This window comes from Ranitomeya imitator, chromosome 5, assembly GCF_032444005.1.
Source record: "Ranitomeya imitator isolate aRanImi1 chromosome 5, aRanImi1.pri, whole genome shotgun sequence".
Taxonomy (NCBI): Eukaryota; Metazoa; Chordata; class Amphibia; order Anura; family Dendrobatidae; genus Ranitomeya; species Ranitomeya imitator.
Genome location: NC_091286.1, coordinates 711,687,846 through 711,715,635, shown reverse-complemented (window position 1 = coordinate 711,715,635; position 27,790 = coordinate 711,687,846). Strand labels below are relative to the sequence as shown.

General features: G+C 44.1%; 1 protein-coding gene across 1 annotated transcript in view; it reads left to right on the top strand.

The window, feature by feature from the left end:
- LOC138638931 (zinc finger protein 585A-like) overlaps window positions 1-27,790 on the top strand; it is a 59,809-nt gene that overhangs the window by 27,024 nt on the left and 4,995 nt on the right. The window contains exons 3-5 of the mRNA XM_069728684.1: window positions 17,391-17,564; window positions 19,075-19,266; window positions 19,366-19,524. Coding sequence (XP_069584785.1) covers window positions 17,391-17,564; window positions 19,075-19,266; window positions 19,366-19,524 — 525 coding nt within the window. The remainder of the gene's footprint in view (window positions 1-17,390; window positions 17,565-19,074; window positions 19,267-19,365; window positions 19,525-27,790) is intronic.

Genomic DNA, 27,790 nt, shown 5'->3' with positions numbered 1-27,790 from the left:
TCTATTATTATCTGCTGAGTGGAGAGGTAAACTCTTCTATATTTCTATTATCTGCTGAGCGGAGAGGTAAACTCTTCTATATTTCTATTATCTGCTGAGTGGAGAGGTAAACTCTTCTATATTTCTATTATTATCTGCTGAGTGGAGAGGTAAACTCTTCTATATTTCTATTATTATCTGCTGAGCGGAGAGGTAAACTCTTCTATATTTCTATTATCTGCTGAGCGGAGAGGTAAACTCTTCTATATTTCTATTATCTGCTGAGCGGAGAGGTAAACTCTTCTATATTTCTATTATCTGCTGAGTGGAGAGGTAAACTCTTCTATATTTCTATTATCTGCTGAGTGGAGAGGTAAACTCTTCTATATTTCTATTATCTGCTGAGTGGAGAGGTAAACTCTTCTATATTTCTATTATCTGCTGAGCGGAGAGGTAAACTCTTCTATATTTCTATTATTATCTGCTGAGTGGAGAGGTAAACTCTTCTATATTTCTATTATTATCTGCTGAGAGGAGAGGTAAACTCTTCTATATTTCTATTATTATCTGCTGAGAGGAGAGGTAAACTCTTCTATATTTCCATTATTATCTGCTGAGTGGAGAGGTAAACTCTTCTATATTTCTATTATTATCTGCTGAGCGGAGAGGTAAACTCTTCTATATTTCTATTATCTGCTGAGTGGAGAGGTAAACTCTTCTATATTTCTATTATTATCTGCTGAGTGGAGAGGTAAACTCTTCTATATTTCTATTATTATCTGCTGAGCGGAGAGGTAAACTCTTCTATATTTCTATTATTATCTGCTGAGCGGAGAGGTAAACTCTTCTATATTTCTATTATCTGCTGAGTGGAGAGGTAAACTCTTCTATATTTCTATTATCTGCTGAGCGGAGAGGTAAACTCTTCTATATTTCTATTATTATCTGCTGAGTGGAGAGGTAAACTCATTTATTACCTTATAGTAGTGTCGGCAGCAGATCCTCCCCCTATAAAAGTGTCATGACCACATTTTTTGCTTCAATTTTTTTTTATTTTCCTCCTCTAAAACCTAGGTGTGTCTTATAGTCCGGTGCATCTTATAGTCCGAAAAAAACGACACATACAAACATATGAAACAGATATATCAGGCGCTCACCTGAATATAAGTCAGAGATCAGATGGAGGTGGCTGGAGAACCCACCGTGGAGCAGACGGGACTAATAACAGCTCCCTTGCTCCTGCATTGGTGTCCCATGCTGTCCACTCTCCTCCCTCAACCTCTTCTCTTTGACAGTGATGCTGGGAAGGTAACAGTGCATGGCACAGCAGACACATTGTAAGTTTTCTGCACTTCCTCCACTATGGTGCCTTGTGTGCTGTGTGGCTAATTTTATGAACACTCACCATTGTGGTGCCGTGCAGGAGGACAGAAACACCAACCTGTGAGCTCTCTCATCAGTCTGAGGAAATGTTCTTTGGTCAGCATCTTCTTTTCCTGATTGACATCCCCCCTTTTTCAATGCCTGAACTCAACCCTGGGTATCCACATTATTATGAGTGGGAGTGTCAAGCATCAGGGAGTGTCAAACACCACCAGGCCTGTGACGACACATCATTTAATGCTTAACTATCCAGACGTCTTTTTACAGTAAGCCAGGAGTCATAGACTTTTATCTTTATGTTAACTCTTCTTGTAGGTTGAATTGATATTTGTGAATTGATGAACGGTCGTTATTTACCTCATATCAGCTTCTACAATTTATTGTATTCTTATCTTTGCAAAACAGGGATGCAGGGTCACTGAACAAAGATATTTGCTGATAAGGTGATTACACATTATACCAGGCCAAGCAGTTTGTTGACTCACACACAATGAAGGATAAACTAAAGTTACTCATCATCCCTTCCCCTTGACCTGTGAATAATGGCTTGAAGAACAGTTGTGAACTATATAAAAGGGTATATGCCTCTGTAACAAGATACATTCAGAGATCCAAAGACTCTTTACGAAACCACAACCAGGAACACTATACAAGACAGCAGCCAAGACATCATTGCTCCATCACGAAGGACACCGTTTTGACATTCTACACTATGCAAGCTTTGGGGACCACGGCCCGTGCTGAAAGAATGCAGACCTGCTCCATTGACTATCACTGAACTCATGGATACGTTTGGGGTAGCCAGGATTTGGACCCACCGGTCACCACTTTCTCCATGGATATGTTGGGGAAAGCCAGGATTGGGACCCACCGGTCACCTGGCTCCATGAACATGTTCGGGCAAGCCAGGTCATGACCCTCCGGTCACCAGGCCTTGTACGTCAATGGACTGTCAGCATCCTAAGCTTATTTGTGCCTCTTCTTTGCGTGCCCTGAAGCTCTGAAGTCACAGCTGCTGTTATCCTGGCGAGTCAGCGGAAGGGTGATACTTTGTTCTTTTGCACCATCTGGTGTATTTGCAGGGAATGTTCTATATGTTATTGTTTGTTCGTGGTTCAATAAATTATTGCCACACTGTTTTACGTTAACCTCAATTGTCTGAGTAATATTATGCCCACTGTAAAAAAAAAAAAAAAAAAAAAGAGCAGGCATTCAATGAGCTGAGCTCTGGTACATGTGGTTTCCAGCTAGCGGTTTAGAGCACCTACTGACCCCCCGTGTCTCCAAATTTTGGTGGCAGTGGTGGGATACTACTCAGTCCGGGCGAGCTGCAGGGAACTTGTGTTCTCAGACACCGTCCAGGGAAGCACAACCAGGGAGGTATACAGACCGACCCAGCAGACCATTGATGAGGCATGCACAACAGATTTCGGACGCCGTTATGTCCATCCCCATCAACTCTGCCTTAGGAAGAGGACCAGAGTGGATGTATACCCGCAGCAAGAAACGGCAACTTCAGGAGCTGTGCCTGCTTCGACGTATTGAATACCAAGCCACTGACACTCAGTCTAATTTAATCCAGGAACCCCGGGGTGCGAATGATGCCATGTGTGGACACAATGGATACAAGTCGGTTCTTGTCAATTACGTGTGTTTATTCACAAGGAAGCCATGGAATACGCTCTGAGGAAACTGGATGATAAAAAGTTTTGTTGTCATGGAGGCGAGACCTCTTTCATTTGTGTCTGTGGTTAAAGACATGCTGATGGACTGTCCCCGACAAGTGGAGAAGGATGATCAGAAACCTATCACATGTGGCTATTTAAGATTGGAGAGCAATGTGACGACACAGCATTTTATCTTAATTATCCAGACATATTATTATTACTACTATTATCATACATTTTTATAGCGCCATTTATTCCATGGTGCTTTACATATGAAAGGGGCAGATATAAATAAGCACAATAAGCATGAGCTAAATAAGGCACACACGTACAGAAGGAGAGAGAACCCTGCCCGCGAGGGCTCACAGTCTTCAGGGAATGGATGAGGATACACTCGGAGAGGGTAGAGCTGGTCGTGTGGCGGTTCAGCAGACTAAGAATCACTGCAATATATATACATATATTTTCATTAAGCTAGGAGGAATAGACTGTTATCTATATGTTGACTTCTGAATTTGTTTCTTTGGTTGGTCAAGAGTCTGAAATGTTGACTTTTGTAGGTTAAATTGATAATTGTAAATTGATGAATGGTTGTTATTTACCTCTTATTTCAGCTCCTACAGTTTAACCCCTTAGTGACAGAGCCAATTTGGTACTTAATGACCGAGCCAATTTTTGCAATTCTGACCACTGTCACTTTATGAGGTTATAACTCTGGAACGCTTCAACGGATCCCGCTGATTCTGAGATTGTTTTTTCGTGACATATTGTACTTCATGTTAGTGGTAACATTTCTTCGATATTACTTGCGATTATTTATTAAAAAAACGGAAATATGGCGAAAATTTTTAAAATTTTGCAATTTTCAAACTTTGTATTTTTATGCCCTTAAATCAGAGAGATATGTCACGAAAAATAGTTAATAAATAACATTTCCCACATGTCTACTTTACATCAGCACAATTTTGGAAACAAAATTTTTTTTTGTTAGGGAGTTATAAGGGTTAAAAGTTGACCAGCAATTTCTCATTTTTACAACACCACTTTTTTTTAGGGACCACATCACATTTGAAGTCATTTTGAGGGGTCTATATGATAGAAAATAATGAAGTGTGACACCATTCTAAAAACTACACCCCTCAAGGTTCTCAAAACCACATTCAAGAAGTTTATTAACCCTTTACGTGCTTCACAGGAACTGAAACAATGTGGAAGGAAAAAATGAACATTTAACTTTTTTTTGCAAACATCTTAATTCAGAACCATTTTTTTTATTTTCACAAGTGTAAAAACAGAAATGTAACCATAAATTTTGTTATGCAATTTCTCCTGAATACGCCAATACCCCATATGTGGGGGTAAACCACTGTTAGGGCGCACCGCAGAGCTTGGAAGTGAAGGAGCGCCGTTTTACTTTTTCAATGTAGAATTGGCTGGAATTGAGATTGGACGCCATGTCGCGTTTGGAGAGCCCCTGATGTGCCTAAACAGTGGAAACCCCCCACAAGTGACACCATTTTGGAAACTAGACCCCTTAAGGAACTTATCTAGATGTGTGGCGAGCACTTTCAACCCCCATGTGCTTCACAGAAGTTTATAACGTAGAGCCGTGAAAAAAAAAAAATCGCATTTTTTCTACAAAAATGATCTTTTTGCCCACAAATTTTTATTTTCACAAGGGTAACAGGAGAAATTAGACCACAAAAGTTGTTGTGCAATTTCTCCTGAGTACGTCGATACCCAATATGTGGGGGTAAACCACTGCTAGGGCGCACCGCAGAGCTTGGAAGAGAAGGAGTGCCGTTTTACTTTTTCAATGTAGAATTGGCTGGAATTGAGATCGGACGCCATGTCGCGTTTGGAGAGCCCCTGATGTGCCTAAACAGTAGAAATCCCCCACAAGTGACCCCATTTTGGAAACTAGACCCCCCATGGAACTTATCTAGATGTGTGATGAGAACCTTGAATGCCCAAGTGCTTCACAGAAGTTTATAATGCAGAGCCGTGAAAATAAAAAATATTTTTTTTTTCCACAAAAAAGATATTGTAGCCCCCAAGTTTTTATTTTTACAAGGGTAACAAGAGAAATTGGACCCCAAAAGTTGTTGTCCAATTTGTCTTGAGTATGCTGGTACCCCATATGTGGGGGTAAACCACTGTTTGGGCGCACGGCAGAGCTCGGAAGGAAGGAGCGCCGTTTTGGAATGCAGACTTTGATAGAATGGTCTGCGGGTATTATGTTGCATTTGCAGAGCCCCTGATGTACCTAACCAGTAGAAACCCCCCACAAGTGACCCCATTTTGGAAACTAGACCCCCCAAGGAACTTATCTAGATGTGTGGTGAGAACTTTGAATGCCCAAGTGCTTCACAGAAGTTTAGAATGCAGAGTCGTGAAAATAAAAAATATTTTTTTTTTCACAAAAAAGATTTTGTAGCCCCCAAGTTTTTATTTTCACAAGGGTAACAGGAGAAATTGGACTGCAATAGTTGTTGTCCAATTTATCCCGAGTACGCTGATGTGCCATATGTGGGGGTAAACCACTGTTTGGGCGCACGGCAGAGCTCGGAAGGGAAGGAGCGCCTTTTTGGAATGCAGACTTTGATAGAATGGTCTGTGGGCATTATGTTGCGATTGCAGAGCCCCTGATATACCTAAACTGTAGTAACCCCCCACAAGTGACCCCATTTTGGAAACTAGACCCCCCAAGGAACTTATCTAGATGTGTGGTGAGAACTTTGAATGCCCAAGTGCTTCACAGAAGTTTAGAATGCAGAGTCGTGAAAATAAAAAATATTTTTTTTTTCACAAAAAAGATTTTGTAGCCCCCAAGTTTTTATTTTCACAAGGGTAACAAGAGAAATTGGACCCCAGAAGTTGTTGTCCAATTTATCCCGAGTACGCTGATGCCCCATATGTGGGGTGCATGGACCTTGATTGTGTTTACCCGGTGTCTCCGGACTCTGGGAGGAGGAAGGGGTGGTCCCTTGCTGATTGGTCAGCAGGTGGTACATTGGGTTATATAAACACCTTCCTCTGGGATCTAATCAGGTCTGCCTGGGCATCAGGGCACCTGTATCTATGACCTCCGGTTTATCATCATCTTTGTCCCCTGAGGAACCGTATGACGGAGAAACGCGTCGGGGCGTTATACTGACAGCTAAGTGTCTGTTTTTTTTTTGGGTTAACACCCTTCTCACTGGCTGCTGTTGAAATTATCCATGTTTGTCTATCTGACTGTGCATGTGTATGAGTACCTACCATTGGTCATTAGAGCCCACTGGGTATTGTTTAGTTCATCTAGTGTGTAGCTCGTTATATTCTTTCAGGATTTTGTACCAGCATGGCATCATATTATCACTGTGTACTTAGTGACACCTGTAGCTATACTGAGATGTGTTACATCGTTCTATATCCTGAAATATATTGATTTGATTGCCAAGGGGGTGCTGCCATGCACTTTGTCTATCTTAGACTAAACCAGGTCTTTAGTCAGTCTATACCTGTTCTCCCACTGTCATCTCGCCATTAATGCATATAGTTATATCCCTTGCTGATGCATAAAGGGACCGTTATACTGACAACACTGGGAGCATATTATTTGTTTGGCTCCACACACTAGCATATATATATATATATATCTTTTCTAGTGTCTCTTGGCTTCATATGGGATGTCATTGAGGGAGGACGGTATATGGGTTTTTTGTGTGCACCTTAGTTTTCTCTACCCAACATCTTCCTTCATCTCTTTATATGGCTCATTGTTTTCCCTCCTATAGCTGACTAGTTACATTAACAGGGGTAGCAGGTGTCAGCCGTCGCGGAGTGGGGGCGCCAAAATTTCTATCAGGGTGCCAACCTCCACTGCTAAAAAGGGATAGCAGGCGAGTGTAGGGCTATCTGTGAGGAAAGGTGCACTAGTGGATTCGTTTATGTAATCCATTTTTTCTGTGTTCACTGATTTCTTAATAAAATATATATTGTTTTAAAGGGACAACATGTTACACGAAGTTTGTTGTCTTGCAAACATTGAAGGATAAACTAAATAATCAAACAATGTTAGACTCTTTACAAAATCACAGTCAGGAACACTCTACAAGCAGGCAAGACATCATGGCTCCATTACAAGGGACACAGATTTGACATTCTACAGGATGCCAGCTTAAGGAACCACGTCCACATCTGAATGAATACAGATCTGCTTCATTGACCATCACTGATCCCATGGATACGTTTGGGAAAGCCAGGATTGGGACCCACCGGTCACCTGGCTCCATGAACATGTTCGGGCAAGCCAGGTCATGACCCTCCGGTCACCAGGCCTTGTACGTCAATGGACTGTCAGCATCCTAAGCTTATTTGTGCCTCTTCTTTGCGTGCCCTGAAGCTCTGAAGTCACAGCTGCTGTTATCCTGGCGAGTCAGCGGAAGGGTGATACTTTGTTCTTTTGCACCATCTGGTGTATTTGCATGGAATGTTCTATATGTTATTGTCTGTTCGTGGTTCAATAAATTATTGCCACACTGTTTTACGTTAACCTCAATTGTCTGAGTAATATTATGCCCACTGTAAAAAAAAAAAAAAAAAGAGCAGGCATTCAATGAGCTGAGCTCTGGTACATGTGGTTTCCAGCTAGCGGTTTAGAGCACCTACTGACCCCCCGTGTCTCCAAATTTTGGTGGCAGTGGTGGGATACTACTCAGTCCGGGCGAGCTGCAGGGAACTTGTGTTCTCAGACACCGTCCAGGGAAGCACAACCAGGGAGGTATTCAGACCGACCCAGCAGACCATTGATGAGGCATGCACAACAGATTTCGGACGCCGTTATGTCCATCCCCATCAACTCTGCCTTAGGAAGAGGACCAGAGTGGATGTATACCCGCAGCAAGAAACGGCAACTTCAGGAGCTGTGCCTGCTTCGACGTATTGAATACCAAGCCACTGACACTCAGTCTAATTTAATCCAGGAACCCCGGGGTGCGAATGATGCCATGTGTGGACACAATGGATACAAGTCGGTTCTTGTCAATTACGTGTGTTTATTCACAAGGAAGCCATGGAATACGCTCTGGGGAAACTGGATGATAAAAAGTTTTGTTGTCATGGAGGCGAGACCTCTTTCATTTGTGTCTGTGGTTAAAGACATGCTGATGGACTGTCCCCGACAAGTGGAGAAGGATGATCAGAAACCTATCACATGTGGCTATTTAAGATTGGAGAGCAATGTGACGACACAGCATTTTATCTTAATTATCCAGACATATTATTATTACTACTATTATCATACATTTTTATAGCGCCATTTATTCCATGGTGCTTTACATATGAAAGGGGCAGATATAAATAAGCACAATAAGCATGAGCTAAATAAGGCACACACACGTACAGAAGGAGAGAGAACCCTGCCCGCGAGGGCTCACAGTCTTCAGGGAATGGATGAGGATACACTCGGAGAGGGTAGAGCTGGTCGTGTGGCGGTTCAGCAGACTAAGAATCACTGCAATATATATACATATATTTTCATTAAGCTAGGAGGAATAGACTGTTATCTATATGTTGACTTCTGAATTTGTTTCTTTGGTTGGTCAAGAGTCTGAAATGTTGACTTTTGTAGGTTAAATTGATAATTGTAAATTGATGAATGGTTGTTATTTACCTCTTATTTCAGCTCCTACAGTTTAATGCACTGTAACCTTTCGAAAATGGGGATGCAGGGTCACTGAACAATGATGTTTACTGATATGTTGATTACACATTATACCAGACCATGCAGTTTGTTGTCTTGCAAACATTGAAGGATAAACTAAATAATCAAACAATGTTAGACTCTTTACAAAATCACAGTCAGGAACACTCTACAAGCAGGCAAGACATCATGGCTCCATTACGAGGGACACAGATTTGACATTCTATAGGATGCCAGCTTAAGGAACCACGTCCACATCTGAATGAATACAAATCTGCTTCATTGACCATCACTGATCCCATGGATACGTTTGGGAAAGCCAGGTTTGGGACCCACCGGTCACCTGGGTCCATGGATATGTTCGGAGAAGCCAGGTTGTAACACTCCGGTCACCTGGCCTTGTATCTCAATACACTGGAAGCTTTCTAATCTTGTCGTTACCTCCACTCTCTGCATGCAACAGGTGGGGTAGTCTGACCTGTAAGCTCTGAAGTCACAGCTGCTCTTATCCCGGCGACTCAGCGAAAGGGTGAGACTCTAATTTTGCACCATCTTGGGGAATTTGCTGGGACTCTTCTTTATATATAGAATGTTCAATACATAGACACGGGGGTCAGTGGGTTCCCTGGTCCGCTAGCCTGAAATTGCATAGACTAGGGCTCATTAAGAAGAGTCAACATTTCAGACTCTTGACCAACCGAAGCTCCCGGGCTCCTCCTAGACCTCTACTTGCCAGATTCCTCAATTGGAGGGACTGAGATCATATTCTGCAATTGGCAAGAAAAGCCCAAACAATTAAATATGAAAATACCACCGTGATGTTGTTCCCGGACTTCTCGGCGGAATTACAGAAACGGAGAGCCTCCTTTACCTCAGTCAAGAGACGCCTGAAGACCTCTAATGTCATTTATTCGATGGCGTATCCAGCTAGATGGAGAGTGGTGGATGGCGATAGGGTAACTCTTTTCCAGAGCCCGGTGGAGGCAGAGGAATGGATCTCCAAGAAAGAAAGACGCCAAAAGTAGTGATGATATTACATGTCAATGTTGCAAGGTTTATTGTAGGGTGTGCGTTGAACATCATATTTCAGATGGTGATTGCTGATTGAATCTTTATACCTTTTCTTAATTTTTCGCAATATTTGTATTTCATACTTGCGTACGTACCAAGTTAGGAAATTGAAAAGATTACTTAGTATATTTTTAAAACTGCTTGCTCCCATATAGCTTTGTTAAAGCAATTAAAATATTGGTTAATTAGGCATTGTTGCCCCCCCCCCTAAAAGTTTTATTCTGTGGACTATCATGATACATATTCATGTGATGTGTATGTCCTATGTATGCAGACATCTGGGTTCCCGCTCCTTGGGAGGAATAATGGTAAATATTGAGACCTCAAAGTGGAGGTGTGGTGGGGCGCTCATTTCTGCGGGCGTTAGTGCCACATCTCCTGGTCTGAAAACTCGGCTACCCTAAGGGTCTGGCAAAAGCTGATTGGTCGGGCCAATAATCCCAGTAATGTCTTCCTATGGTAGGGAATGGTGAGAAAGGAAAATGAGAGGGGTGGACAGAGCTACTTTGCGTATGCGTTAAATCCGTTATATTTGTTATTTGTGGTTCGGATAAATAGAGGAGAATATGACGAGTTCATTTATGCCTATGCTTCAGTTGGCGGAAGTTCATGGGCATCTCTTGTTTTGTTTTTGTGCCCACCGTTGGTCAATAATTCTGAGTTTACTTGGATTTTCAGATAAAACCCAACATTGCACCTGTAATTTAGTTTGCATGAATGGTTTGTATGTGATGGAGCTGAATGTTTCAAAAGTGAATACTAACCTGTGTACAGATTTACTACAAAGTCCACATGGCATCACGTAAACTCCTGTCGTGGAACATTAGAGGGTTGGGGAGTGCCAGGAAGCGGAATATGGTATTCTCACAGATACGCCAAACGCAAGCACAGATAATATGTCTTCAGGAGACTCATTTAACACCAGAAACTGTGTCCAGGACGAATAAGCCCTGGATACAATGGCAGAAGCATGCTACACATACGTCCTATTCCAGGGGAGTGGTGGTTCTGGTACACAGGTCGTTGAGGTGGTCAGTCCAAGCGATTAAGAAAGATTCGGAAGGAAGATTTATTTTTTTATATGCATTTTTAGATATGGTACCTTACATACTGCTCAATATCTACAACCCCCCTCCAGCTAAGGCTACGTTCACATTTGCGTTCTGCCGGGCTGCGTCGGGCGCAGCCGCGGCGACGCATGCGCCATGCGTCCCTATATTTAACATGGGGGCGCATGGACATGCGTTTGCATGCGTTTTGCGATGCATGTGTTTTTTTGCCGCACGCGTTGGGGCGCAGAGGACGCAGCAAGATGCATTTTTTTGCGTCCAAAATTCGGCAAAAAAGGACGCATGCGTCGCAAAACTATGCGTTTTAGTGCGGGTTTTTTTTGCGTTGTGCGTTGCGTCGCCGACGCAACGGCGCACAACGCAAATGTGAACGTAGCCGAAGGTGGAAGTACTCTACCAGGCGATGATTTTTGTATCACAATATCCTGATGCTAAGATATTATGCCTAGGAGATTTCAATATGATTCTTAATCTTTATTTGGATGGAATGAGTACTACAAGTCTTAGGCCCAGCAGCCAAGACACTACTGTGTTGGGTGCTGTGATAGCGGAGATAGGCTGGATTGATTTATGGTGACAGCAGCATCCTTTTAAGAAAGAATTCTCTTGCTACACGTCGGCCGCTCGCTGTTTATCCAGAATTGATCATGCATTTGGAAATAGTGCCGTATTATCGGATCTACGTGAAATTGAGTACCTTCCTAGGGCAGTATCCGATCACTCTCCATTGATGTTGAGCCTTCACCTGGGTAGTCCTGGTGGACATAAGAGATTCCGTATACATCCATTCTGGCTATCCCTCATTGGGGAGCAAGACAGAATAATAGACCAGCTAGATAGCTTTATAACAGATCATGCCGATTTCCCTGATGGGTTAGTGTTGTGGGACACGCTTAAGGCATATTGGAGGGGATGTGTTAAATCCACAATTTCGTATATTAAAAGGGAATCCTGTATTGGGGAACGAAGGCTTGCTGAGGACTGTAAATCATTGGAAGCCGAATATATTAACAACCCCTCTGAAAACTCTGCATAAATGGCTCAGGAAAGGGAGGGAATATCTGTTGTGTTTACGGGAAGAAGCCCAGAGGAAACTCTTCTTCACCAAACAAACTTATTTTGAATTAGGTAACCAATCAAGTAAATTTCTGGCATATATAGTCCAACAACACCAAATGTCCCCATCCATTCTGTCCATTAACACCAGGGAGGGAACCCCATTGCTCAGGTCTGACCAGATTGCAGATTTGAAGAGCACTTTAAAGAGTTGTATAATTCTCAATTAAACCTTACTTTAAAAGAAATTGATGAGTATTTAGACCAGATTGAATTTCCTAAACTTTCTGATGAGGACCAGGCATTCTTGGATAGGGATATCACTTTGGAGGAAATCCGGGAAGCAACCATGTCCCTTTCTAATGGAAAAACTCCCGGACCTGATGGTATGCCCACGGAGCTTTATAGGAGATATTTAGACCAATTAGGGCCTATTCTGTTGCAGACCCTTTCTGAAGCACTTGGAGGACACTCGCTCCCCCAATCCTGTTATGATGCCACTATTGTGGTGGCCCCAAAGCCTGACCAGCCTGCTGAGGAGTATGGTTCTTACCGTCCCATATCCTTGCTCAATACTGACTATAAAATTCTTACGAAACTTATTGCTAATAGACTGAAGGCAGTAATACTGGGTATTATACATGAGGACCAAACTGGTTTTATGCCAGGAAGATCTACCTCCTCTAATATAAGAAGAGTGCAGGTGCTGACACAGATAGGCCATAAATATAACAGACCTTGGGCAATAGCCTCTTTAGATACCGCAAAGGCCTTTGATTCATTGGAGTGGAAATTTCTGCAACGGGTGCTTCTGAAATTTGGTTTCTCTGTTAAATTTTGCCAATGGATTGAATTGTTATATCGCATGCCGATAGCTAATATAATGGTAAATGGCATTCTATCGGAATATTTCAGTCTGAGCAGGGGGACCAGACAGGGCTGCTCACTATCCCCAATGCTCTTTGCACTGGCAATTGAACCTATTCCACTTAAAATTAGAGAAGATCATTTGGTGGAGGGAATCGACATAAACTCTAGGGTGGATAAGGTAGGATTATATGCGGATGACCTGGTGCTCTTCCTGGATAAGATTGGACAGTCCATTCCTAGAGCGATTGACCTTATTAATTGCTTTGGAGAATTGTCGGGTCTTAAAATTAATTGGAGCAAATCAGTGGTTATGGCAATAGTGGGTAATATAGCAGTACCCGTGTTGTTTGGTTTAAAAGTAGTAAAAACATTTAAATATTTGGGCATTGTAATTAACCAAAATCCAATTAAAGATCTTGGAGACAATATATATCCCCTCGAGGATATGATGAAAAAAAGTTTGAGATATGGTCTAGACTGTCTGTAGCGGGCAGAATTGGACTAATTAAAATTATAATCCTCCCAAAGTGTTTATATATGTTGGAACATACATCAATTAAAGTCCCAAAGGATTTCTTTAAGAAAATGAATAGCTTAAGGGCAGCGTTTATATGGGGCTCCTCTAGGCCTAAAGTAAATATTGGTTCCTTACAAAGGCCCAAGAGAGAAGGTGGATATGCGGTGCCTGACCTTTTTCTATATTATCTAGCTGGCCAACTACGATACTTAAAATATTGGCTAATCCATGATAAACTTAATAACGCAGGGGCTCATCTCATTCATTTTCTGGGGGGACACACACCATGGGCAATACTGGAGGGCTCATACAGACCACCCTAGGGTTTGCTGTTTGCACATAGTCTAGCGATACAGGGTTGGCGGGAAAGTAAGCGTATTTTGACATTTTCTGATCAGGTCGGGAAGACTTTGATATGGGATAATCCTGAATTTTTACATCTCCAAAACTTACAAGACCCAGGTTTCTGGAAACAATATGGTATAACGACGCTCAATCAGATTTTTGAAAATCAAATTTTATTAACATTTGAACAATTTCATATAAAATTTGGAATCCCTCATAGAGATTTTTATAGATATCTGCAGCTGACACCTGCTATAACGTACCAGTTCCCTCTTCCTAGAATGCGAATATCTAGATATCCACTAATAGGAATATTTTCAATCCAGGGACCTACAGGTGTGATTTCCTCCCTGTGTAACTTCTTGTTAAATTCCAAGATTGCTTCCACTCTATTGGCCGTGGAGGTTAAATGGAGGCACCTAATCCCCACTATCACTGATGACCAGTGGAATGAAGCACTGGAGGCGCATACGATGGTGTCTCCTGCTGCAGTTATATATATTCCACCACTCCTATTTTAACCCCGAGTAGACTACATAGATTCGGTAGAAGAGTAAATGATGAATGTCATAGATGTGGGGAGGAGGGAACGGATTTTTGGCATCTCATTTGGGATTGTAGACTAGAAGATATTGGAAGGATGTGATTTTTACCCTGGAAAGGATTCTTGGGATAACGGTTGAATGTAGTCCGGAGCTGTGTGTGTTGGGTGTTTTGGATGAACAAATGTGGACTCATTATGACAGAATATTTCTCAGAGAGGCTCTGTTTATGGCTAGGAAAGCGATAGCGCTGAGGTGGATGGGGGGGGGAAGTCTCCTTCAATCAATCAGTGGAAAAAAATTAGTGAAAGATATAATTCCATAGGAGAACATATTACACAGGAACAGAGGCTGTCCCCAGAAATTTCATAGAATTTGGGAAAGGTGGTGCGATTCACCGCTGACGCACCTAGCCCCTGGTGCTGTGATTTCTTCAACCACAAAATATAATCCCTGAGGTTTCTCCTTTTTAGTGCATGAACGTGATGCTCTATGTGGACTCAGGAATATTTGCTTATTATAACCTGAAATATTACATAATCAGAACCTTAATACAGAACTTCTTGGTTGATGGTGCAATGCTGCTGAGAATACATTATGTTTAAGGCCTAGGACAACTCATAAAGTCCCATGGCTTCCAGTACCACCTATATGTGGACGACACTCAGATCTACCACTCTGGCTCAGATGTCGCCTCTCTTCTGGCCAGAATCCTGGAGTGTCTGTCAGGCATATCCTCCTTCTTCACCTCTCGCTTCCTAAAACTCAATGTAGACAAAACCAAACTCATCATCTTTCCCCCATCTCACGTATCCCCCCTATCTGACCTATCTATTATGGTAAACGGCATCACGCTCTCTCCCGCACCTGAAATCCGCTGCCTCGGGGAAACTCTCGATTCTGCCCTGTCCTTCAAACTGCACGTCCAAACCCTTGCCACCTCTTGTGGCCTCCAACTCAAAAATATTGCCAGAATCCGTCCCTTCCTCAGCCCACAATCTACTAAAACTCTTGTGCATGCCCTTATCATCTCCCGCCTCGATTACTGCAACACCCTCCTCTGTGGCCTCCCTGCTAACTCCCTTGCACCACTCCAGTCTGTCCTCAACTCTGCTGTCCGGCTAGTCCGCCTCTCTCTCTCCTCACTACTCCCCTGCTTCTCCCCTCTGCAAATCCCTCCACTGGCTCCCAATTTCCCAACGAATCCAGTTCAAACTACTAACACTGATCTACAAAGCCATCCACAACCTGTCCCCTCCCTATATCTCTGAACTAACCTCCCACTATCTTCCCTCACGTAATCTCCGATCTTCCCAAGACCTCCTACTCTCCTCCACACTTATTCGTTCCTCACACAACCGCCTCCAAGATTTCTCCCGAATATCCCCCATCCTCTGGAATTCCACGCCTCAACACGTCCGACTATCCACCACCCTCGGATCCTTCAGACAGAACCTGAAAACCCATCTCTTCAGGAAAGCCTACAGCCTGCAATAACCATTCTGTCACCGACCACCCGAGCTGCCACCATGTCACCGACCACCCGAGCTGCCGCCACGTCACCGACCACCCGAGCTACCGCCACGTCACCGACCACCCGAGCTGCCGCCACGTCACCGACCACCCGAGCTGCCGCCACGTCACCGACCACCCGAGCTGCTGCCACGACCACCCGAGCTGCCACCTCACCACCACCAGTGCTGCAGCACACCAACCTCCTGTCTCTTCCCCACTGTCCTGAAGAATGTAAGTCCGCAAGGACAGGGTCCTCGCCCCTCTGTATCAGTCTGTCATTGTAAATTTGTTTACTATTAACGATATCAATAACCCTGTATGTGACCCCTTTTCACATTTACAGCACCATGGCTTACTGAAAATAGACGTCTGGATAATTAAGATAAAGTGCTGTGTTGTCACAGGGTCACTAGACTGAGGGCCCCCATAGTAAGTCCGTGGTCTGCGCTATGACAGTACGCCCCTTCCTGCAAGGGTCCATCTCTAGGCCTCAATGCAGCTGCATTGGTGACATGTCCTCCTCTGAATTGTCACACACCGGCTGCATATTATACCCTAATGCATGCTTCTGTACATGTCAGACCTAGTGGATATTGTTAGGCTCTAGTTGCCATCGCATCCCTTTAGCACCTAACGATCATGGTGCAGGGATGAGTTGTGTTTTCCTCTTGCTTCTCTAACCATCTGGCAGATCTGGCATCTCTGGACCTAAACTGCAAGGATCTGAGTGACCTCATTAGTTCCTGTAGTCATTTGTGTTTTTATCAAATATTTCCATTCTTTTTAGTTTTTGTTAAAACCTTTGATATCCCAAACTACCTGCTTCGTGCCCCTAAATTCAGCCTAAAGAAAACAAATCCAGCAATCGCTTTCATGGATCCATCCCCTCACTGGAGTGCTCAACCGCAGAATCCAACTCCACCACAAGTAACAAAGTAATGTCTCCTCCTAACTCCTTCATGTAATTCATATAGACAAGGATGATGTGTTCCTCCCGTACAGTCCTGATATAAATATCATATAGTCCTGACCTTCCGGGCCCTCAAGAAGATCTGTACATCTAATGTTCAGCCGTGTACATTGATCTTCCATGTCGGTCACTTTGTCGGTCTACAGAAAACTAAATTACTTTAGCAGAGAAGAAACTTGGTCTTCTACAAAAATGATTCCTCATCAACACCCTTCATTCTCTTTCCTATTATTGATGGATCTTATTGATCGACCCCCAGTGACGAACCTCGAGATGACATTTTGGCAAATGACTCCCATTGTTAGTATAGTTAATTGAATAACTTTTATAGAGATTCCGGTTATTCTCTGGGAAGTTACCAGATTTTATTTTTGATTGTACCTTGGTTTCTATATCAAGATGGATTCCATAGAAGAGTCTACTGTATCACTGTCTGCCTGTATCTTTCTATCTTCACCCTCACGGCTGTATCCAGCACACTGCTGACAGAGTGGCCCAGACAGCACCACCACCAACCACTGATAACAACTTTCAGGTGACTATTGATCTCCAACTACCAGGGTCCTCGGACCTCCCAAACAGCAGGGAGTAATCCAGGTAGTCAGTGCCACATGAGCTCTCCTGCTGAGATGGACGGGCAGCTGCAGAGACCACACATAAAATGTCATGTTCTTATGTTTCCTTATGTGTAATATTCATCAACATCTCTCCATATACAGGATTACACCATAGAGAAGACATCAGGTGACTATGTGACTCCCATCATCCATCTCCATGTATCCGGAAGAAGGAGCAGGAGTGAGAGCCCCATCACAGAAGCCCCACACTCCCCGATGCCTGAGAAGAAGATCCTAGATCTCACCAACGAGATCACAGAGCTGCTGACTGGAGAGGTGACTGCTGGGAAATTCTACAGTATATACAATGGAAGATTCTGGGTGGTAATGGTATACAGTTCGGTTCAGAATTATTTGGTCAGTGACACAAATTTTGACATTTATAAGATGTAGTTATATAATCAATCTGGGCTTACAGTGTTGATTCTCGGCTTTAATTTGATTGGATTCACATCCTAATTGGAGGAAGTGTTTAGAAATTATAGCTCTTTAGCATGTAGTTACTTCTTTTTCAAGGGACCAAAAATAATTGGACAATCACCTCAGAAGATCTGTAATGGGCTGCATGGGATTTTACCTCGTTAATCCATCATCAGTTAAAAAAGGTAAAAGGCCTGGAGCTGATTCCTGGTGTGGCATTTGCATTTGGATTCTGTTGCTATGAACCCACAACATGAGGTCAAAAGAGCTCTTAATGGAAGTGAAGCAGACCATCATTAGGGTGAAGAAAAAACCATGTGAGAGCAGAAGTAGAAAAGAGCACACTGGTGAGCTCAGGGACTCAGAGTCTTGGACGCCCACGGAAGACAACAGTGATGGATGATGGCAGAATCCTTCCCATGTTGCAGAAAAAATCATCTCCAACAACCACCCAAGTGAAGAGCACTCTCTAAAAAAGTTGATGAATCAGTATCTAAGTCTGCCATAAAGATAAGACTTCATAAGAGTAAATCCGGAGGGGTCACCACAAGGTGCAAACCATTAATCTGCTTGAAAATTGGCCAATTAGACTTTGCCAAAAACAGCTAAAGAAGCTGCCCAGTCGGGGAAAAGCATTTTTGGGGCAGATAAAACGAACATCAGCCTGTACCAGAAGGATGGGAAAAAGAAAGTATGGAGAAGGCTTGGAATGGCTCCTGATACAAAAAAGCACAGCACATTCTCTGCACCACATGGTGGAGGTTGTGTGATGGTGCGGGCATGCAGGGCTTCTAATGGCCCCGGGTCGCTAGTGGTGATTGATGATGTGACTGAAGACAGAAGCAGCCGTATTAATTCTGTGTGTACAGGGAGATACTTTCAGCTGAGATTCAATCAACTGCAGCAAGGATGATGGGACGATGATTCACAGGACAGCTGGACAATGACACAAAACATCCTGCGAATGCAAAGAAGTAGAATATTCTCCAATGGCCGAGTCATTACCAGATCTCAACCAATTGCTGCAAAGCCTCACACAGGACGAGATCAGAGATGTCCACGGTCTCCAGACTTCAGGCCATCATTGCTGTAAAGGATTAAAGATGACCTTTTTATTTACAGGACAGTTAATTTGTCCAATTACGTTTGAGCCCCTAAAATGAGGAGGATTTGCAGAAAGATGGCTGCAATTCCTAAACTTTTCACAGGAGATTTTGGTTTTTCCCCTTTAAATAAACCTGAAAGTCTCCACTTCCATTACATCTCAGTTGTTTCATTTTACATCCAAACTAGCGGCCTGCAGAGCTGAAATCACGAGGATTCCTCTCTGGCCAATGATTTCTGCTCCTAACTGTATGTTTGTCAGGTTCCTGTCAGGTGTCAGGATGCCGCTGTCTATTTCTCCATGGAGGAGTGGGAGTACATGGAAGGACAGAAGGATCAGTACCAGGACGTCAGGATGAAAAATGACCCAACGAGGAACGACCAGGACAAAAGCAACATGACTGCAAGAATATTACTCCTCGCCCTGGAGATAATCGACTTGTTAAAGGGAAAGGTGAGAGTCTCCCATGAGATCACTCTGATCTCTACTAATATAACAGGACTGAAAAGATGGATAGAATCTGTGGTGATCGGCGTCTGTCACTGTACACAGGAGCACACGGTGGTGAAGAAGACGTCCGGTGACCGTGAGACCCCCTGTATGTCCGGAGGACGGAGCAAGAGCCCCAACACAGAACCCCTGCACTCCCCGACACCGGAGAAGAAGGTCCTAGAACTGGCCAACAAGATCACTGAGCTGCTGACCGGAGAGGTGACTCCTGGGGGATTACACTGAGGGATTCTGGGTGATGAGCGGAGAGGAGACTGCTGGGAGATTATACTGGGGGATTCTGGGTGATGAGCGGAGACTGCTGGGAGATTATACTGGGGGATTCTGGGTGATGAGAGGAGACTGCTGGGAGATTACACTGGGGGATTCTGGGTGGTGAGAGGAGACTGCTGGGAGATTATACTGGGGGATTGTGGGTGATGAGAGGAGACTGCTGGGAGATTACACTGGAGGATTCTGGGTGATGAGAGGAGAGGAGACTGCTGGGAGATTACACTGGAGGATTCTGGGAGATGAGCGGAGAGGAGACTGCTGGGAGATTACACTGGGGGATTCTGGGTGATGAGCGGAGACTGCTGGGAGATTACACTGGAGGATTCTGGGTGATGAGGGGAGAGGTGACTGCTGGGAGATTACACTGGGGGCTTCTTTGTGATGAGAGGAGACTGCTGGGAGATTACACTGGGGGATTCTTTGTGATGAGAGGAGACTGCTGGGAGATTATACAGTGTACACTGGAGGATTCTGGGTGATGAGAGGAGACTGCTGGGAGATTATACAGTATACACTGGAGGATTCTGGGTGATGAGAGGAGACTGCTGGGAGATTATACAGTGTACACTGGAAGATTCTGGGTGATGAGAGGAGACTGCTGGGAGATTATACAGTATACACTGGAGGATTCTGGGAGATGAGATGAGAGGAGACTGCTGGGAGATTATACAGTATACACTGGAGGATTCTGGGTGATGAGAGGAGGCTGCTGGGAGATTATACAGTATACACTGGAGGATTCTGGGTGATGAGAGGTGACTGCTGGGAGATTATACAGTATACACTGGAGGATTCTGGGTGATGAGAGGAGACTGCTCGGAGATTATACAGTATACACTGGAGGATTCTGGGTAATGAGAGTAGAAGAGTGTTATGAACTGGTGATTCAGAACCACAATGGACCTAGTGGTTAAGAGCACACAAAGTGACCTGATAGTTAATAATAACATAGGATGAGCTCTGAGACGTGGGAACTCTGCTGACCGCAATCCCTAATCCTAACACACCACACTAGAGGTAGCCGTGGATTGCTCCTAACGCTCCCTATGCAACTCGGCACAGCCTGAGAAACTAGCTAGCCCTGAAGATAGAAAAATAAGCCTACCTTGCCTCAGAGAAATTCCCCAAAGGAAAAGGCAGCCCCCCACATATAATGACTGTGAGTAAAGATGAAAATACAAACACAGAGATGAAATAGATTTTAGCAAAGTGAGGCCCGACTTACTGAATAGACCGAGGATAGGAAAGATAGCTTTGCGGTCAGCACAAAAAGCTACAAACAACCACGCAGAGGGGCAAAAAGACCCTCCGCACCGACTAACGGTACGGAGGTGCTCCCTCTGCGTCTCAGAGCTTCCAGCAAGCAAGAAAAACCAATATAGCAAGCTGGACAGAAAATATAGCAAACGAAAGTAACACAAGCAAAACTTAGCTTATGCAGGATAGACAGGCCACAGGAACGATCCAGGAGGAAGCAAGACCAATACTAGAACATTGACTGGAGGCCAGGAACAAAGAACTAGGTGGAGTTAAACAGAGCAGCACCTAATGACTTAACCTCATCACCTGATGAAGGAAACTCAGAAGCCGCAGCCCCACTCACATCCACCAGAGGAAGCTCATAGACAGAACCAGCCGAAGTACCGCTCATGACCACAGGAGGGAGCTTGACCACAGAATTCACAATAGAAGAGACTGCTGGTAGATTATACAGTATACACTGGAGGATTCTGGGTAATGAGAGGAGACTGCTGGGAGATTATACAGTATACACTGGAGGATTCTGGGTGATGAGAGGAGACTGCTGGGAGATTATACAGTATACACTGGAGGATTCTGGATGATGAGAGGAGGCTGCTGGGAGATTATACAGTATACACTGGAGGATTCTGGGTGATGAGAGGAGACTGCTGGGAGATTATACAGTGTACACTGGAGGATTCTGGGTGATGAGAGGAGACTGCTGGGAGATTATACAATATACAATGGAGGATTCTGGGTGATGAGAGGAGACTGCTGGGAGATTATACAGTACACTGGAGGATTCTGGGTGATGAGAGTAGAAGAGACTGCTGGGAGATTATACAGTATACACTGGAGGATTCTGGGTGATGAGAGGAGACTGCTGGGAGAATATACAGTGTACACTGGAGGATTCTGGGTGATGAGAGGAGACTGCTGGGAGATTATACAGTATACACTGGAGGATTCTGGGTGATGAGGAGACTGCTGGGAGATTATACAGTGTACACTGGAGGAGTCTGGGTGATGAGAGGTGACTGCTGGTAGATTATACAGTATACACTGGAGGATTCTGGGTAATGAGAGTAGAAGAGACTGCTGAGAGATTATACAGTATACACTGGAGGATTCTGGGTGATGAGAGTAGAAGAGACTGCTGGGAGATTATACAGTGTACACGGGAGGATTCTGGGTGATGGGAGGAGACTGCCGGGAGATTATACAGTATACCCTGGAGGATTCTGGGTGATGAGAGGAGACTGCTGGGAGATTATACAGTATACACTGGAGGATTCTGGGTGATGAGGAGACTGCGGGGAGATTATACAGTATACACTGGAGGATTCTGGGTAATGAGAGTAGAAGAGACTGCTGAGAGATTATACAGTATACACTGGAGGATTCTGGGTGATGAGAGGAGACTGCTGTGAGATTATACAGTATACACTGGAGGATTCTGGGTGATGAGAGGAGACTGCTGGGAGATTATACAGTGTACACTGGAGGATTCTGGGTGATGAGAGGAGACTGCTGGGAGATTATACAGTATACACTGGAGGATTCTGGGTGATGAGAGGAGACTGCTGGGAGATTATACAGTATACACTGGAGGATTCTGGGTGATGAGGAGACTGCGGGGAGATTATACAGTATACACTGGAGGATTCTGGGTAATGAGAGTAGAAGAGACTGCTGAGAGATTATACAGTATACACTGGAGGATTCTGGGTGATGAGAGGAGACTGCTGTGAGATTATACAGTATACACTGGAGGATTCTGGGTGATGGGAGGAGACTGCTGGGAGATTATACAGTATACACTGGAGAATTCTGGGTGATGAGAGGAGACTGCTGTGAGATTATACAGTATACACTGGAGGATTCTGGGTGATGAGGAGACTGCTGGGAGATTATACAGTATACACTGGAGGATTCTGGGTGATGAGAGGAGACTGCTGGGAGATTATACAGTATACACTGGAGGATTCTGGGTGATGAGGAGACTGCTGGGAGATTATATAATATACACTGGAGGATTCTGGGTGATGAGAGGAGACTGCTGGGAGATTATACAGTATCCACTGGAGGATTCTGGGTGATGAGAGGAGGCTGCTGGGAGATTATACAGTATACACTGGAGGATTCTGGGTGATGGGAGTAGAAGAGACTGCTGGGAGATTATACAGTATACACTGGAGGATTCTGGGTGATGAGAGTAGAAGAGACTGCTGGGAGATTATACAGTATACACTGGAGGATTCTGGGTAATGAGAGGAGTCTGCTGAGAGATTATACAGTATACACTGTAGGATTCTGGGTGCCGAGAGGAGACTGCTGGGAGATTATACAATGGAGGATTCTGGGTGATGAGAGGAGACTGCTGGGAGATTATACAGTATACACTGGAGGATTCTGGGTGATGAGGAGACTGCTGGGAGATTATACAGTATACACTGGAGGATTCTGGGTGATGAGAGGAGACTGCTGAGAGATTATACAGTATACACTGGAGGATTCTGGGTGATGGGAGGAGACTGCTGGGAGATTATACAGTATACACTGGAGGATTCTGGGTGATGAGGAGACTGCTGGGAGATTATACAGTATACACTGGAGGATTCTGGGTGATGAGAGGAGACTGCTGGGAGATTATACAGTGTACACTGGAGGATTCTGGGTGATGAGTGGAGACTGCTGGGAGATTATACAGTATACACTGGAGGATTCTGGGTGATGAGAGGAGACTGCTGGGAGATTATACAGTATACACTGGAGGATTCTGGGTGATGAGAGGAGACTGCTGGGAGATTATACAGTATACACTGGGGGATTCTGGGTAATGAGAGGAGACTGCTGGGAGATTATACAGTATACACTGGAGGATTCTGGGTAATGAGAGGAGACTGCTGGGAGATTATACAGTATACACTGGAGGATTCTGGGTAATGAGAGGAGACTGCTGGGAGATTATACAGTATACACTGGAGGATTCTGGGTGATGAGAGGAGACTGCTGGGAGATTATACAATATACAATGGAGGATTCTGGGTGATGAGAGGAGACTGCTGGGAGATTATACAGTACACTGGAGGATTCTGGGTGATGAGAGTAGAAGAGACTGCTGGGAGATTATACAGTATACACTGGAGGATTCTGGGTGATGAGAGGAGACTGCTGGGAGATTATACAGTATATACTGGAGGATTCTGGGTGATGAGAGTAGAAGAGACTGCTGGGAGATTATACAGTATACACTGGAGGATTCTGGGTGATGAGAGGAGACTGCTGGGAGATTATACAGTATACACTGGAGGATTCTGGGTGATGAGAGTAGAAGAGACTGCTGGGAGAATATACAGTATACATGATTCTGGGTGATGAGAGGAGACTGCTGGGAGATTATACAGTATACACTGGAGGATTCTGGGTGATGTGAGGAGACTGCTGGGAGATTATACAGTATACACTGGAGGATTCTGGGTGATGAGGAGTCTGCTGAGAGATTATACAGTATACACTGGAGGATTCTGGGTGATGAGAGGAGACTGCTGGGAGATTATACAGTATACACTGGAGGATTCTGGGTGATGAGAGGAGACTGCTGGGAGATTATACAGTATACACTGGAGGATTCTGGGTGATGAGAGGAGACTGCTGGGAGATTATACAGTATACACTGGAGGATTCTGGGTAATGAGAGTAGAAGAGACTGCTGAGAGATTATACAGTATACAGGTCCTTCTCAAAAAATTAGCATATAGTGTTAAATTTCATTATTTACCATAATGTAATGATTACAATTAAACTTTCATATATTATAGATTCATTATCCACCAACTGAAATTTGTCAGGTCTTTTATTGTTTTAATACTGATGATTTTGGCATACAACTCCTGATAACCCAAAAAACCTGTCTCAATAAATTAGCATATTTCACCCATCCAATCAAATAAAAGTGTTTTTTAATAACAAACAAAAAAACCATCAAATAATAATGTTCAGTTATGCACTCAATACTTGGTGGGGAATCCTTTGGCAGAAATGACTGCTTCAATGCGGCGTGGCACGGAGGCAATCAGCCTGTGACACTGCTGAGATGTTATGGAGGCCCAGGATGCTTCAATAGCGGCCTTAAGCTCATCCAGAGTGTTGGGTCTTGCGTCTCTCAACTTTCTCTTCACAATATCCCACAGATTCTCTATGGGGTTCAGGTCAGGAGAGTTGGCAGGCCAATTGAGCACAGTAATACCATGGTCAGTAAACCATTTACCAGTGGTTTTGGCACTGTGAGCAGGTGCCAGGTCGTGCTGAAAAATGAAATCTTCATCTCCATAAAGCATTTCAGCCGATGGAAGCATGAAGTGCTCCAAAATCTCCTGATAGCTAGCTGCATTGACCCTGCCCTTGATGAAACACAGTGGACCAACACCAGCAGCTGACATGGCACCCCACACCATCACTGACTGTGGGTACTTGACACTGGACTTCAGGCATTTTGGCATTTCCTTCTCCCCAGTCTTCCTCCAGACTCTGGCACCTTGATTTCCGAATGACATGCAAAATTTGCTTTCATCAGAAAAAAGTACTTGGGACCACTTAGCAACAGTCCAGTGCTGCTTCTCTGTAGCCCAGGTCAGGCGCCTCTGCCGCTGTTTATGGTTCAAAAGTGGCTTTACCTGGGGAATGCGGCACCTGTAGCCCATTTCCTGCACACGCCTGTGCACGGTGGCTCTGGATGTTTCCACACCAGACTCAGTCCACTGCTTCCTCAGGTTCCCCAAGGTCTGGAATCGGTCCTTCTCCACAATCTTCCTCAGGGTCCGGTCTCCTCTTCTCGTTGTACAGCGTTTTCTGCCACATTGTTTCCTTCCAACAGACTTACCATTGAGGTGCCTTGATACAGCACTCTGGGAACAGCCTATTTGTTGAGAAATTTCTTTCTGGGTCTTACCCTCTTGCTTGAGGGTGTCAATGATGGCCTTCTTGACATCTGTCAGGTCGCTAGTCTTACCCATGATGGGGGTTTTGAGTAATGAACCAGGCAGGGAGTTTATAAAAGCCTCAGGTATCTTTTGCATGTGTTTAGAGTTAATTAGTTGATTCAGAAGATTAGGGTAATAGGTCGTTTAGAGAACCTTTTCTTGATATGCTAATTTATTGAGACAGGTTTTTTGGGTTATCAGGAGTTGTATGCCAAAATCATCAGTATTAAAACAATAAAAGACCTGACAAATTTCAGTTGGTGGATAATAGTAACATAGTAACATAGTTAGTAAGGCCGAAAAAAGACATTTGTCCATCCAGTTCAGCCTATATTCCATCATAATAAATACCCAGATCTACGTCCTTCTACAGAACCTAATAATTGTATGATACAATATTGTTCTGCTCCAGGAAGACATCCAGGCCTCTCTTGAACCCCTCGACTGAGTTCGCCATCACCACCTCCTCAGGCAAGCAATGAATCTATAATATATGAAAGTTTAATTGTAATCATTACATTATGGTAAATAATGAAATTTAACACTATATGCTAATTTTTTGAGAAGGACCTGTACACTGGAGGATTCTGGGTGATGAGAGGAGACTGCTGGGAGATTATACAGTATACACTGGAGGATTCTGGGTGATGAGGAGACTGCTGGGAGATTATACAGTATACACTGGAGGATTCTGGGTGATGAGAGGAGACTGCTGGGATATTATACAGTGTACACTGGAGGATTCTGGGTGATGAGAGGAGACTGCTGGGAGATTATGCAATATACACTGGAGGATTCTGGGTGATGAGAGGAGACTGCTGGGAGATTATACAGTATACACTGAAGGATTCTGGGTGATGAGAGGAGACTGCTGGGAGATTATACAGTATACACTGGAGGATTCTGGGTGATGGGAGGAGACTGCTGGGAGATTATACAGTATGCACTGGAGGATTCCGGGTGATGAGAGTAGACTGCTGGGAGATTATACAGTGTACACTGGAGGATTCTGGGTGATGAGAGGAGGCTGCTGGGAGATTATACAGTGTATACTGGAGGATTCTGGGTGATGAGAGGAGACTGCTGGGAGATTATACAGTATACACTGGAGGATTCTGGGTGATGAGAGGAGACTGCTGGGAGATTATACAGTATGTACACTGGAGGATTCTGGGTGATGAGAGGAGACTGCTGGGAGATTATACAGTATACACTGGAGGATTCTGGGTGATGAGAGGAGACTGCTGGGAGATTATACAGTATACACTGGAGGATTCTGGGTGATGAGAGGAGACTGCTGGGAGATTATACAGTGTACCCTGGAGGATTCTGGGTGATGAGAGGAGACTGCTGGGAGATTATACAATATACACTGGAGGATTCTGGATGATGGGAGGAGACTGCTGGTAGATTATACAGTATACACTGGAGGATTCTGGGTGATGGGAGGAGACTGCTGGGAGATTATACAGTGTACCCTGGAGGATTCTGGGTGATGAGAGGAGACTGCTGGGAGATTATACAGTATACACTGGAGGATTCTGGGTGATGGGAGGAGACTGTTGGGAGATTATACAGTATACACTGGAGGATTCTGGGTGATGAGAGGAGACTGCTGGGAGATTATACAGTGTACACTGGAGGATTCTGGGTGGTGGGAGGAGACTGATGGGAGATTATACAGTGTACACTGGAGGATTCTGGGTGATAAGCGGAGACTGCTGGGAGATTATACAGTATACACTGGAGGATTCTGGGTGATGAGAAGAGGCTGCTGGGAGATTATACAGTGTACACTGGAGGATTCTGGGTGATAAGCGGAGACTGATGGGAGATTATACAGAATACACTGGAGGATTCTGGATGTTGAGAGGAGACTGCTGGGAGATTATACAGTGTACACTGGAGGATTCTGGGTGATAAGCGGAGACTGATGGGAGATTATACAGTATACACTGGAGGATTCTGGG